Source organism: Corvus hawaiiensis, chromosome 5 (genome assembly GCF_020740725.1).
Source record: "Corvus hawaiiensis isolate bCorHaw1 chromosome 5, bCorHaw1.pri.cur, whole genome shotgun sequence".
Taxonomy (NCBI): Eukaryota; Metazoa; Chordata; class Aves; order Passeriformes; family Corvidae; genus Corvus; species Corvus hawaiiensis.
The window spans coordinates 13,763,965-13,779,863 of record NC_063217.1 but is presented as its reverse complement, the minus strand read 5'-3'; the positions used below and the strand labels follow the sequence as shown (position 1 = coordinate 13,779,863).

General features: G+C 39.7%; 1 protein-coding gene across 1 annotated transcript; it reads right to left on the bottom strand.

Moving 5' to 3' along the window:
* Positions 1-1,162: 1,162 nt before the first annotated feature.
* OTOP1 (otopetrin 1) lies at positions 1,163-14,913 on the bottom strand. The gene is made up of 6 exons (XM_048305268.1): positions 14,617-14,913; positions 9,090-9,226; positions 6,224-6,282; positions 4,150-4,280; positions 2,214-3,160; positions 1,163-1,857 (listed from the first exon to the last, which is right to left on the bottom strand). Exons 1-6 carry the CDS (start codon positions 14,900-14,902, stop codon positions 1,687-1,689), a joined length of 1,731 nt encoding a protein of 576 aa, XP_048161225.1. The 5' UTR covers positions 14,903-14,913; the 3' UTR covers positions 1,163-1,686.
* Between the last annotated feature and the right edge of the window lie 986 nt (positions 14,914-15,899).

Below are 15,899 nucleotides of genomic sequence, written 5' to 3'. Positions count from 1 at the left end.
TTACAGCAATGTGATGAGATAGTGACTCTTCTAAAAACCACTTAAAATCAAACAACTGAAAATGCTTTGCAGGAAGATAGGAGTTCTCATGCTCAGTCACCTGATGCTTCATCTAATTCAGACTTCACCTGAGACTTCAGATGGATACTTCTTTACCTGATATGGGCTCTGCAACAGGTGAAGAAGGTAGGGAAAATTCCTAAGCAGGTTATGGCTATAAAAATAGAACTGAAGATTAATTATGATGAGAAGCAATTCCTGAAGCAATCTAAAGCAATCAGGTAATTTATCGGATGGTCTCTGTTTGCCATCTAGTGGTATAAAGCCAAATTTTTTTTTCTGCTGCATGAAGGCAGACATGACCGCTGAAATTTCCTGTCTCAGAAGCAAGCCTCTCCCACACGGAAATATTCCTGCTCTCGGGATGATGGCGGTGATAAGTGTATAACTGTCTTTTCAGGAACCAGGAGCAGAAATTTTTCAGCCCTTGACCCACCAGACTTAGGACTAGGTCATCAACAAGTCAGCAAGGTTTATCCAGTAATTAATTGAGCACTAGCTCCAGTATCCTGGTTACTGCTCCAGTCTTTCGATCGGGCAGGTGCAGATGTTAAGAATATTCAGGCACCCAACTTTTCACTGCTTTCTGTGAGAATTCAGGGAACTAAATACCACAGGGATTTGAGATTATATTCTCATATCTTGTAAACCACACTTATAAAACTCTCAGCCAAAGACCCTCCAGATTTCTAGAGGCTTCAGCTTTGCTTTACAGCATCTCTGTATGAAAACATATGATCATTTTCCAGCTAGGAGACTGATCTACAACGAAATTAGCAACTCATTAAAAAATTGTACAGGGAATACATACCATTCTGGCACTGGCACGCATATATCTAAATATGAGCTGTAAGACTAGTTTTTTCTCTTAAAACATTTCAAGAATATTTGAATAAAGAATTAAGTAAAAGGATTAACTTTATTTCTCAGTTATGTCATTGAGTAAATACAAGACAATTAATAGAAATATATTTTATCAGAAAAAAATTATATACAGCATGATACCTAATCATACATGTTACACATCTGGATTTTTTTTTTTTTTTTGCTATCTATGACTATTCAGAAAATAATAATTATATATTGATTTTCATCAGTGATATGGAACTTTAACTCCCACACCCCAAATTATCTAGCAAACATTTTTAGGTTTTACTATAAAAAAAAACCACAAAGCTAGGAATTAAGAGTTGGAGTTTTCCTAGTATCTCAGGAGAAGCTCTTCCTGGGATTTTCTTTTCTAAGTCATACAGAATTTTTTGTAAACCCCTATCATGAGTCACAATGAATGAAAACAAATCCATACAAATTATACAGAGAACAAATCCCAGATGACTAAAACAAAGATTGATGAGATTAACTTTACTATGTAGTGTTAATCATATTAACACTAAAATGATTCTGAACAGTGTATTTATACAATAACACCACATATATAACAAAACACGTGGAAGGAAAATAAAAAAATTACATGCTATTAGCTGTGGTCCCATCCTTAAAAAAAATTATTGAATCTTCTATTTATTGAGCAGATGCTGCATTCACTCATTCATTCATCCACTCCCTCAACTGTTATTTGTGTAATTAATTATTCAATCAATTGTTCACTGAGGGACCGTATATGATCTACGTTTTACAATTGACCTCAAAGAGCGAGGCAGCTGAATGCATCCGATAGAAAATAGAAAAAGGCATCGCAAGGTTCACAACAATTATCCAGGGTTCAAAGCCAAACACTATTTCTTCTAGTCCATTGTCATATTCCGGGCGGCACCCAAATGCCGGTGGTATCCACAGCTGCAGGGAAAGAACGTGAGGCCAATATTAATCACCAGTGATACAAGTCAATAGCTCTTAATGACTGTGACTCCACCATGCTGCAAATTGGTTTCAGAAACCCCTAAGTAATCCCTCCCTGTTGCCACTGGAACATGCTGGTGGAAGAGGGTTTCTGCTGCTGCTATAGTTTTTGGACCGTTACTGATAGGAGCCTTCCGTAATCCACATTTAAATAAACTTTGTTCCCCAAAAGCATATTCACTTCTTCCAGAAGTAAAATTTACTGCCTAGAAACTATGGAACCATGCAAATTTAATATATTTATCAGACTTTAAAGAATGGGAAGCTTGTGAATTACACTCAAAATGTCTTACCGAAAGGTTGCAGAGGAATAAAAATGCAGCGATGTTCTTCAAAATTCTCCTCTTGTTGTTAGTAACTGAGTTTCTACTGTAAAATGAGAAATCTGAGGCTGAGTGCATGACCAAACTATTGTCCTGACTCGTTTCTTCTTTGGCAACACCAGCACCATCATTTTCTCTCCCACAGATGCTGCCCTTAAACAGACAGGGTACGTCGCCACTGTCTCGAGCAGCTCTGCCATTGTAAACCTCTTTGTACAAGGGGGTGAGGGATAAAGTGCTCCCCCTAGATATGGTCACTATTCGAAGAGTTTTAATGTCATCATTCACCTTTTCCTGCTCACGGTGGATGGATTCAATGATAAAGAGATTCTGAATATATTTCTCAATAATAACCAGCACAGAGTAGGGCAGGTTATACCATGTGTATTTGGGATGACCTTGGGCACAGATAATGGCGAGGATCGAGCCCCAGGAGAGCAGCCAGGACCCTGCAGCTGTGCCCACCAGCAGTTCTGCATCCAGTTTTCGAGCAGGATTCTTGGAATTATCCAGCGATCTATCTTCCAGTCTGTAGATGAGGAGGGCGACAATTCCAGCTGTGCACATGAGAGCCAGAACGAAGATAGCATGCAAGTAAAACATAGTGAGGGCTAACTCGCTTTTGATTTTCGAACCTCCAATCTGAATTAAATACACAACAACTATGGCTATTGTGCTAGTTAACACCATTAGTCCAAAAATCATTCCAACAGTTATGCCATGGAATTTGAAAGGAGTTTTGTTTTGCTGGTGGTGCTCAACTTTGCGGCCAATGTTCTTCCACAGGACATAGAGCATTGTGGATGCTAGGATGTGGTACTCTATATTAAAGGGATATAGGTAATATATTCCTTGAGAAAATATCGAGCAGAGAGTTGTTGTCGTGCAATTGCATTGAGGTGCATGATCATCTAGAACTAAAGGAGGAGAGATTAGTTATGTGCATTATAAAGATTCCTTAAGTGAATAAATAAAACAAAAATAAAATAATGAAACACAAAAGGTAAGATTTCAGTCAAACAACACCCAGTTACCCACCTAAGAAAAGGCCCCTCTTCCCCAGCCTTCACTGGGCTTTGAAAGTGGAACACATCCCCAGCAGTTATCATAGAATGGCCTGGGTTGGAAGGGAACTGCAAGATCATCTATTTCAAACCCCCCTGCTGTGGACAGGGAACCTTCCACTAGACCAGGTTGCTCAAAGACCCATCCAACCTGGCCTTGAACATTTCCAGGGATGAAGCACCTACAGCTTCTCTGAGCAACCTGTTCCAGTGTCTCAGCCCCCTCACAGTGAAGAACTTTTTCTTTATATCTTCTGTATTCTAAATGTTCGTATTCTCAATTGTTTTGCAATCTAAACTTGCACCATCTCACCAATGGAGAAAATGGTTAATAATTTAAAAAACCACAACACCGAGAGCAAAGTCCTTGTTTTGTAAAACAGCACTAATGGATAATTTCTATCCCTTTGAGCCGTCTCACTGAATCCTGTAGAACCACAGGCCACATGTAACCACTCTCCCGGGAAAGATTTGCAAGATTATCCATGCTTGGTTTTTTATGAATAACTAATAATAGTAAACTCTCATTTTACTGCTGCTATGTTAATTTACTTCTGTGATTTAGTAATAAAGTGGTTCCTTAGTGATGTTCCTCAGTGATGTTGTTCTTCATAAGAAATGTTCTCAAAAAATCCATTTGCTTGGAACTTAGAAGAAAACCAGTGCCTTGATCCCATATATGATAATGATCATATAACATTTTCGTATCAGCTAATTATCTTTTGCCCGAGAATGACTGTTCTGACATAGTCATGAATGACTCAGCTGACTCCTATGGTGACAGTATTTTGTATGAGTGTGCTAGAGCAGGAATTTCAAAATGCACCAACCCTTTTGCTTACCTATAGTTATGTTCCCAAAACCAAGCGTGATTAGTCTCTCCTTATGTTCATTCAACTGATGTTTTGACTCTGTTAACACACCATTTGTCCACAGCAACAAATTTGTGAAAACAGAATGGATAACACCAAACCTACAAAATAAAGTAATTATTGAAGGAATCTGCACAGACTCCATATATATCTCCATGTATGTGTCTCCATATATGTGAAATGAAATGGATTAACTTTCTGTGTACAAGCTACATGGCACTATTTATTTGTCGGTGCAGGGGGAGGGTTGAAAAATCATCACCGATCTCTAAAGGTGTTCTACAGTCACTGAATATCAGACTTTCAAAACTTTACAGAAATACAATGCATTAAATGGCCTAATGTATTAAACTATTAATAGGATGCTTTAACTACTTCTAATTCTCTCTTATGTGATGGGTTTTATTCTTTGGGCTGGACAAGCTTCATGTTAGTGATTGAACAGTCTGAACAGGATTTTTTTGCAAACTGTATTTCACAGCATTCTGCAGTGCTCCTTCACATTCCCTTTGTCTGATCTTTCTTCACAGATACCACTGCCTTCTCCAACTTCTAGCCCATGAATTTTTATCTCCTGGAGAGAGCTGACGCTAACAGAGGGCTTTATTCCATTCAAAGAACTGGTACAAATGAGGGTAGGTCTCCATGCATTTTTGAGACTCCTGGCCTCTGACAAGCCATTTCAGCCTGGTGAAACAGAATGGTATTGGAGAAAGAAGTGTATTAATGGTTCTGAAGTTCCTAATAAAATCCAGGCAAAAATGTTCTCCATTGCCAAGCACTCCCTTTTTCTGAAGAAGGCCATGTTATCTCTTTCTCTTTCCTAGGCACAATCCTTTCACTTATGCTCTACCAGGTGTTCTCCTGCACCCAAGGCTGTTCTTGTTTCTTCACCAAGAAACAGTTCTTTATTACAACACTGTTCTCAGTGATAAACTTCCAGTTAGAAATTTTTAAAATGTACTTATAAACAGCTGACATTGCAAAGCCTTCTGTAATCACTGTCTTCCTGAGCTTGGGGTTTGAACACTTACTCAAGAGAGCAGAACAAATGGACAACCTTCACCATAGATGGTGTTTCTGAGAAAATTCATTTTACCTCCTATAGAAACTGGTCAGATCATTGATAACTTTAAATAAGTGCTTTGAAAATTACCATGTTTGCTTACTTATATTCTGTGTACAGACAGATGAATATACATTAATCCATCTTCTCACAAAACCAGCAAACACTCTGGATCTGATTTGGTATGTAGGATACCACCATGGAGGGTGTGTTTCCAAGTGCACTTGCACAGCTGCATCTGCCACAGCTGTGAGGTGTGGTTGACATGCCTGAGGGATGGGATGCCAGAAGGACCTCAAGAAGCTCAAGAAGTGGCCCCATGGGAACCTTATGAGGCTCTAAAAGGCCAAGTGCAAGGTCCTGCACCTGGATCAAGGCAAGCCCCAGTATCAACACAGGCTGGAAACATTTAAGGCCAGGTTGGATGGGCCTCTAAGCAACCTGATCTAGTTGAAGGTGTCCCTGCTTATTGCAGAGGGGTTGGACTAGACGACTTTAAAAGGTTATGTCCAACCCAAACTATTCTATGCATCTAACGCCTAGTATAAAAAAGGTGGTTTCCATAAAATCAATATAAAGTACATCAGATGCATTGCATTGACTGCAGGCTGGTGATGCAGATTCCCTTTCAGTAACTAAATAAACAAAACATAATATAGTGCATAGTCTTAAAACACGTACATAATGTTTCCTTCTTAAGTGACTCTGTGGTATTATATATTGCCATTTTCCTTTCTCATGAGAAAAATATATGTATTCTGTCACTATTTTGTATTACAAAATATCAGTACAGTTTAAGTAAGGTTAAATTGAGTTCCTTTATATTTAACTCCTCTATTTCTTTCTACTTAATGCAATCAAGAGGAGAATCAATCTCTGTATATTTTTACAGTTCCTCATACAATAAAACTTTGGTGTTAAAGCACTGTACAGACCTGCACCTATTAACTTGCCAGATGAGGATCAGATCCACTTTACCTTTCAAGTGTTTTGAAAGACTGGATAACATCCTTTGCATGACACCACAGAAAATACACCTTAATGGAAGAAACACAGAGAAATATCATTACATTAATGAGCATATGTAACACTCAGAAGGGAACGTGCATCTGTAGATAGCATACCAACGTTTAAAATTTCTGATGATTTAAACAGAGGCAGCTCCATCTCCACACATGTGAAAGAGCTCATGATTTCCTGTGGTATTTACACAGAACCTGAGGTTTCTTACATGAAACATCAGTGGCTTAACAGTAGAAAGTCTAAGCATCACTCAGCAAAACGTATTTTCCTTCTGTATCTAAAAAGACATTTATTTCAATGACAAATTAAATAAAGCCACTGGCTGTGGATAGAGGTATGATTGCTGCTGGGCATGGTGATGCTAATTTTGAATAATTTTTTAAATATATGAAATGCTATGGAGGGAAAGAGGTTAATGAAAGGATGTCAGACTTGACTAATAAAACAACAGATGCCCACAAAGCATGAGAAAAGTTTGAACTAACTGCCTGAGAGACAACCCCATTAAGAACACAGCAGTTGCAATCAAGGATAGTGCAGAAAACTCAAACAAGGAATAAAAGAGAGAGATAACAATAATGAGTTAGCAAGTCAAGGGCAAAGAGGAATAAAATTAGAACTCTCTGTTTCTGAGAGCATAATGGAGACCTCAGAAAGAGATTGCTGCTGATACAAAACCAAGTGTGGATAGGTTCAAGAAGAACTATACCAGTATTCCTCAGGGATGTTAGGGTGACACTGGGAGTCTGTTTACTCCAAACAGTTCCTAGGATACTGAACTTGTCAGTAGGTGAACTATCAGAGAAAGAGTCCTAAGATTCCTCTTAGAAACCTGCCTGGTTTGGTGCTCCAGAAAGGGTCTGAAAAGTGGTAAGAACCTTGGGTTCTTCTTCAGCAGTCAGAGTAACTGGAAGCTCATGTTACCACAGCATCCATTATTGTAGGGTGCTTCCACAGCCACTGTTGTCTGAGGCATTTAATGTGTAATTTTGGAAAAAGATAGGCAAATGCAGTTCTTTATGGCCCAGCTATGCTACTCAGGAATAACAATTCCTCTAATGAAACATTTATCAATGAGAGGAGTGGCCTCTGTAAAATCCCAGACGTAAAGACTGAAATATTTCATGTAGGCTTCAACTGAAATCATATTGAAATTACCTTAGTCTCTAATACCATGTTCAATTTCCCTTCCTGGGATAAATGCAGTAAAATCTGACAGCAGATCTGAAACCATTCTTCAAAACTTATAAAAACGTAAGTTTTGAAGACCTGTTCAGACACAAGATAGTGGGAAAAAATAGGAAAAATCAGTAAAGAAATAGCATAAAATCCAGTTTTCGCTCACAGAACACTCATTGCCTCCAGGGGACTTCCATCTGCAGAGGAATATAATGCACAGCCTGCCCTGAGAGGGCAGGTATGTGTTAGTTCATATATGGGTGCAGAATGTATATATATCAGGCTTATATCAGGATGCCTCACAGTAAATGACAACAGAATCTGATACATATCCTGTAGAAAACAAATCCTTTGGTTTCTTTGATTGCTCAGGCTAACATTTAAGTGTTCATTATTTTAAGCTCTGTAGATAATAAATTCAGTGACACTGGGTGATGTAACATTTAAATTAGAATTCTTGTTGCCTTTGTTCAGCATCTTTATTCACCATTCTTCTACACTCCAGTTCATGGTGGCTGGAAACCTTGTCAGCTCTGGGTCACTGGCTGTAAAGAAGAATGCTGTGTTCAGATCAGCAGGGCAGAAGGGCTTAATTTCATTGGTTTGTTTTCAGAGTTAAAGCAAAGAAGTTGCAAGACATGGAGAAGGGATATTACAAGAATGTGAAATTAAGATTACTTCAACTAACTCAGAATTTCACCCTCAGAGAAAAACATAGATGGGGTGAGAGTTACTGTTTAAATTTCAATGCTTTTTTTTTTTTTTAACTGTTGAAGAAAGAAAACTTTAGGTTGTTCAAAAGCTCATTTACATGCAATCACAACTTCTAGAAAAAACTTTCTTTTCTTTCTGAATGACTTAAACAACTTGGAAAATTCAAAACAGTGCCTGGCTATGATTGAGTATGTCAGTTGAGTGGTTTTCTCTTTCCTTCTTCCCTACAAACCTGCTGACAGGGGTTCAGAGGAGTTAATGTGAGAAACAATCAGCTATGGAGTGTCACCATACACTGTAGACCCAAAGCCTCATAACAAACAGGCAGCTGGAATATTTCACAGGAGTCACTTACTATGTTTGCTACTGTGCAGCCACTGATAAGAATAACCAAGTTCTTCTAGAAGGAATATCCATGTTCATTTGTTACAGGAAAGTTGTGCAAGTGTTTTAGAATCAGCTAGGAAGGGTTTTGTCCCCTTTGACTTAGCATGCCTAGACCTCTAACCTCAATGAAACATCAGGTTATACAGATTGAACTGAACTTGTGTGGCAAGTCCTACACACAGAAACAAGGGAATGGTCTTTAGCCAAGGTACTCATTTCAGCCTGAAAATTCTGAAAATTATGTATATTTTTAAAATTTTTAAATTTTTAAAATTTGTAATTTTTAAAAAGGCCACTTAACTTCAACTCCAGGAGAGCATTTTTTGATTATTCAGTTTTTCAAACCCATGTGAATTTTATGGCTAAGCAACTTCAGGTTGCAAAGCTTGAATTTACTATACATGCACAAGAATTTAGTCCTCAAAGGTGTTCTGTGATGTGTTTAAAAATAAAATTGGCATTAAGTCCACTGATGACAAGACAAAATATATTTTTGGTAAGAAATAGAGGTTAATATAAAACTGCAACCAGCGACTTTTACCTGTAAGATGGTGTGCACAGCATGTGTAACAGGAAAAATGCCTTCAGTTGGTGATAAACAGTTTGAAAAATCAATATAATATCCAATTTTAAAGGAGTCCAGAATTAAAGTAATCACTGCAAATAATGTAATCCCACCTACAAATGAAAAAGATATTAGAAAATTTTAATGTATAGTTACAGTGTCTAGAGACCATTTAGGGGAATGAAAGTTGATCAATATCTGTGTTCTTGTTTAGGGAAATAAGGGTAGATCAATGCTCACGAAGATAATTGACTCCATGAAATAAGTGCCTCTAATTCATGAAAGCCTGCCCAGTACATTAAGCAAGGATATCTCTGGACAGCCCCTGCATGGCCGGTGTGGAGTCACCAGCCCTGCACTGACCAGGACATTCAGCACCTTGCAGAGTGCCCAGCTCTGGGCAGGATCAGCTTCCCAAGTGACAGTGGCACTGAAGCAGCCACACAAAGCATGAACTACTGCCCTGGCAGCCCCACAGCAAACTGGGCAGTCCTGGGCAGCTGAACAATCCCCTTACAGTCTCCCAGCCCAAACCTCCAGTGGGAAATAACACAATCACTCGGTGTGCCCTCCCCATGGCTCAGAGGGTCACACTTTAACCCAGAGACCACAACCACAATGAGCTGTATGGTTTATTCTCCTAGAAAGGAACCAAAGCATCTACATTTCACACTCACACAAAAATATCCTAATATACTACTCTAAATATCCTAAAGAACTTTGAAATACATTTCCCCTTGTTTATTTTTTTAAATGATTATTATTGGGTTTGTACCTGCATGACTAAGCACAACTGGCAACAAGATTACTGAACCAAACTCTAAGGCCTTAATTTCCTTGGTTTTGGTTTGTTTTGAGGGTTTTCTTTGTGGATTGGGGTTTTTCTAATTTTTTTAGGTTTTTACTCAAACAAGCTTTCCCTGGATTTAATTTGGACTTACTTGAATGAAGACTAGATAAAAATTTATTCACAGACCTTAACCAGACCTTAAGATATAAACCAGCATCAGTATCTCAATTGTTCTTTGCAATTCCTCAGAGTAAATAACATCACTAGTGTTGACTTTGAAGAATATTCATCTTTTATAAGAGGCACAACCTAACTTCCATATAAGTACCACATGTTCCACTTGACTTGCGACAATAAAAAAAGAACACTAAAATGAAAGTTCATTTAATTAATAATACCTTTATTGTCAAAGTTGCAGTGATACAAAGTAAGTAGAAATTATATAAGCATGCTGTAATTTTGTTTATTATTTCATTGACCCTTTAAAATTAAACAAAAATAGACTTCAGAAACCTTTTTAATCATAAGGGTATGAATTCCAGTAGGATTTTATGTTTCTGTTTTACAATCTCTCTATAACAAAAACAGTGTCAAATTACCAGTTGAGTGTAATTTCTAGCAAGAGCTAAAAACTTTTGCTTTAATATTGCGAAATCTAAAGCCTCAGATCTGCACTTCATGCATGTGCATAATCCCATACAGTATGTTAACTTACATTTCTTAGGTCAGCTAATTTGTATTCTAACACATGTAATGGGACTAGAGCCCACATTTAAATAGATGTGCCATTTTCATTATGTATGAAAGTAAATGTTACCACAAAATGTGAAGCCATAGGCTACTCTTGAGATCAAATTATATGTTTCCTTCCTTGTCTAAAGAATTTAAATAATTCTGAAATAAATTAGAATTGCTAGTTCTGAAATAACTCTGTCTGAGGTAACTAGACATGCTCTGAGCAAGATGTTAGACTAGATGACCTTCAGAAGTCCCCTCCTAACTGAATTATTCTATAATTGATTATGTGATTTATGGTTTATTTAGAAATTATGCAGGAAACCGCCTGTTTGTCTGAAATACATCATCTTGAGGGACTTCACATGTGTTATGATTGTTTCAATAAGAAGGCAAAAGCTATCTTCTGAAGTAAAAAGATATAAATCACTGTCTTCCAGGGACTAGAAGACTTTATATGACTCTTTTGATGTTAGATTGTTTCATTTATTCAAATGGTCACTACATGCTTCTGACAATTACTCAGGTGGTAATACAAGTGTATACAAGGTGTCCAACATGCTTATTTATGGGCTTCAAAAGAGAATGATTGTGCTAATTTGCTTAGTCAAAAGCCAAAGCACAACCATAATGACCATGCACATGGTATGTTAATAGCTTTTTTGTTAACATTTTGTGATGGAAACTTCAGTAGTATGTGCTAGTACTAAACAGACACCAGTAATTTCAAGGAAGATAATTCCACTGCTTAGCTATTTCCATTTGAAATTTTAAGAAATGTGAAATGATTGCGACTGAGTGCTGTTTCATTATTTTTCCTTTTTGAACATTTGTTGAAACCTGCATATCTTAAGGGATTAATAATAGGATTTTCAATATTGCTAAGTGCTGGCTCATTTCTTCCTACTAACCATCAAGAAGAACAAAAACCATAATGACACAGTTGCACAAATACTACTCTCACCTTAAAATATTGTTCAAATAATTGGCAATCCAATGCGGGCAGTAAAAAGATACAAGTTGAAGTCTGTCAAGAGCTTTTTAAGTTGACTCGTTGTCAATATTTTAAACAGAAGCTGTGCTGATAAAGAATGTGATTAAATAAAGCTGTTTGTGAGGCCAACTGATTTTTGTTTTGAGTTCTCTGGCTCACTTCACTGAACTTTCCCAAAAAATGATCAGAGAGCTTTTCCTAGCAGGAGACCATACTTAGGGGAATAACTTTTGGGTAAGTCAAGGGAAGACTTCCTGAGGTTCCCTGTGGTTATTTGGGTCAGGATAACTGTGTTGTATTAAAGACAGAGGTCTCCCACAAACTTTTCCCACATTCAGACTAGGAGTGGTTCTTGGTCAACCATGCAGGCGGGAAGAACCGAGCTCAAGGGTTCACACAATTGACACCTTGGTGCAGAAAAGCTTGAGGAAACCTTCCTGTGAGCAATTATTACAAACTGATCATCTGTCCTTCTAGCATTGCTAAACATGTACAAGGAGTCAGTTACAGGAGGTTTTTGTTAAATCATTCCATTTCAACATTTGTCAGAGCAAAACGGTCTAAGTAGGCAATTGCCACCACTTTTACTAAAATTATATTCACAGTTTGAAAGGATTCATGAAAATACACTCATTTTGTACTGTTTAATACAAGGACATTTGCTCTCACAATTACAGCAAGGAGATGTTCTTCAAAAGTAGCTGAGAGCGCTAGTAAAAAATTGCAGAAAGCTTTCTGTGGAAAAACTCAAAAAAATATGTCTGTCCCACTCCACCCTCCCCTTTCTTTTTGGACTTTTAATCTTTGAGATAAAAGATTTCTATGACAAAAGCACTGATAAAGAGGAGGGCAAGGGGTATCTTGGCAGAGGAATTGCCACCTGGGTTTTTCCTTAGCTCAAATAAGTTTTCTTTTACCAATAGAGGATAAAGGAGTTGTACAGACTTGTTGTAACTACAAGAAACTCCCAAGAATAGGAAAGTGTAGGTCATTCCCTAAGGGCAAATTTGTTGAATTGCAGCCTAGACATCCAAGAGAAGCCGTGGAAGCCGCACCACTTGAGAAGCCAGTACAAAGAACCATCCTGTGCTGGTAAAAGAAATGGATAAGGTAACCAGCAGTTCAATCCAGGATCTTATTTCTAAGTTTCTGTGACTCCTTATATTCTGTAGGACAAATGAAATGCTGTGAATGCGGCGCCAAAAGAAAAGAGGGCAGGGGATCCTGCTATACTTACCCATGCTAGGCAGTATTTATTCCATATTTAGCAGGGGAAAGCTACCCTCTGTGTAACAAAAGCATAGCTTGGTCCAAGGTAGGATCAAATTAAGCCTTGCACGAATTTCAGGAGGTTGTAAGCCACATAAGCTAATAAATGAAAAATGCCTGAGAGATGAATATTGACTTGGAAATTATTAAATAATCAAGAGGAACAATTCAACACTTGGTATGTGAACTCCATTCATTTCAGGAAAGAGACTACAGACCATGGCTGTACATTAGACATTAAAAAAACCCAGGTTTTCTGTCAGCAGTTCATACACAAATGTCAACAGTTGCAAAGAAAATAAACAATACACAAGCACCAAAATTGAGAACAAACTACACTTCCACAGCACAACCTTACTTTTCAAAATAATCAGGTGTCAGGTGTTCTTGGAATTTTCATTTAGATACTTCATTAGCTGTTGTGAAAACTAACTGTTGTGTCATTGTTAGGAATGAAACATTGTTAAGAAGTCAACATTTTATGGAAAAGTTTTCTTATAACATTCCACTTAAATACTTTCTGATCTATCATTTACAGTGCTGAGACTGAAAGAGGAAGAGGCTGGTAAAACTGGGGTTGCCTATTATTCCACAAGCACTGACGTATGCTGTTTCTTTTTCTTGGTACCCAGAAACACAGCATTCCTGTCACTACGACTCTGTGATGTGCTCCCCAAACACCTTCTCTCAATATACCTTTAGATCCTCACTCTGGTATGCACCTGACTCTGCAGACAAGGGCCAGCACATCCCAGCACTACCCTGGCAGACTTGCATACTTTTTTTGCAAGTGAACGGTCATTTTAGATTCCTTGCTTAACTGCTTTATGTTCTAATCTACAAACTGATCTGGTCAGGGATTTTATTCTCTTCTGTCTATGTCTAGATGTTTCTTGTAGATAAAAAAATGCTGCTAGCAAGGATTTTCTTGCTATTTTCTAAGTCTGTGAGAGACTTTTCTCTCTCACAGAAGAGGTAGCAGAGCTATGTAAACACCCAAGCCACCTGCAACCTTGAAAAGTCTTGTTTATGGTATAGTAGAAAAATATTTTGACAATGGATGTTTTAGGATTTTAGCCAATCGCCCCAAGGGGTGGCTGGTCCTTTGTCCAATTAGACTATGAAGAAAAAAGTCTATAAAAGAGTTTGTAAAATAATTAAATAAATCAATCTTGCTGCACAATTCCTGCCTGCTGGATCTTCTCTCCTCCTCCTCCCTATGGCTGCGGGACATGGTGATATACCCTAGGGCCCAGGCCTTCAGTAATAGTTTCTAAAGCATCACTGTACACATATAAACAGGAATCTATGATATACATTGGTATAGAGAGCACTTGAGGACCTTTCTGACTGGAACTACCATAAAGTAAGTTGCATTATACCATCTGGAAAAGGTGATAATTGCCTCTTCCACTGGCTGTATTTCATTTTTCAAGTTTCACCAAACCAGTCTGGTAAGGAAAAAAGGCTCCAGAGCTTTCAGCACTATAAATGGTAGGTTGGAAAGTGAGGATGTTTAACAAACAGCTTCCCCATGCAATCTCCTCGTATGTTCAGCTTATGCATATATTTACTTTAGAGTGCACTGCATGTGCATTCAGTCTGTGATGCCTCCCGGTAGGGATGGAGAGGGTAACAAAGAGGTAGCAGACACAGGTGATGGCACAGGTGTCTCTTGTGCAGTACCATCCTTTGTGCCATCGGCCCGTACTTACACTTCAGCCAGCGGGCTCCGGCGTGTGTGTCCTTGTCCCGGATCAGCCTCCTCTGCGTGCAGCTCCTGCAGAGGTACCACAGCATCCACAGCAGCTGGATGAGCATCAGCGTGATGAGGTAGGAGAGCAGGTGGCTCTTGCTGATGCCCACGGCATGCACAGCCCAGGCGAAGGTGAGCAGCAGCCCGGCCAGGAAGAGGTTGATGCCGTACTGGCTGCTGAGGATCTCGGCGTTTTTCTGCGGGTAGCTGCCGCCCACCGCGGGGCACCCGGCGGCTTGCTCCATCTCCCACGCCGCCGGCCAGGTGCTGCACCAGGCGATCCCGTTTCCCCCGGGGAGCCCCGAGGCCGCCGCTGGCCCGGCCCCCATCGCGGCGGGGGCGGAGCGGGACCGCCGGCCCTGGCCGTGCCGTGCCCGCGGGCGGGGGCTCCCGGCTGCCGGGGCAGCCCCGCGCTCCTCGCTAGGGGAAAGGCTGCTGAGGCTTTTGCGGGACAGTCTTGCCTGAGGCTGACAGCAGCTGGGGTCCAGACCAGGGTAAGGAGAAGTCACTCGGACGAAGGTTAGTCCGGAGCCAGGCAGTCATGTTCCTTGCGGAGGGGCAGGTGAGCCCTGTCCGGCTGGCTCTGGTGAGGGACATGGGGTTATGTCTGTGTTGAGAGACCTGTGCGGTGTAACCCATTCCTGACAGGGAGATGGGAAAGACAGCGTGTGTTGAACAAACCCCCGGCCCGCTGGCTGGAAAGCCGAGGAACAGCCGCTATCTGGGAGCGGCGCGGCTGGAGCCTGCCCTGCAGCCCAGGAGCCACAAGCTGCGGCTGGAGCTCCTTCGCACGGTGCGGCAGAGGGACCACCCACGTGCTTCACGCTCTGGGCCCCACAGGCCATCTTCTTTTGGGCAATCGGTACTTTCACTGGTAGTACAGAACCTCGGTTTTCAGGAATTTTCTAGACCTTTCAAAAGAGGCAATTTACCTTTTTTTTTTTTTAGGAAATCCCTTCCTGACATCACAGTATTATAGCAATCGCTAGCTGGAGAAGCAACTACTGAGCTCAAAGTAGCAAAAACTTCTGCAGAATGTAGTCCACTTCTTATATATTCATTTTCCCAATATTTATACACACTTTCAGTATCGACCCTTTTCTACTTAAACTAAATTCTCTTAATTTTAGGTATTTGGGTGCCGAGCATAGGTTGGAGGCCAAATACCAAGACAGACTGGTCCTTGTTCTGGCCAAGTAGGTCTTATACTTTCCTTTTGAGCATGTAGTGAATGAGTATTGT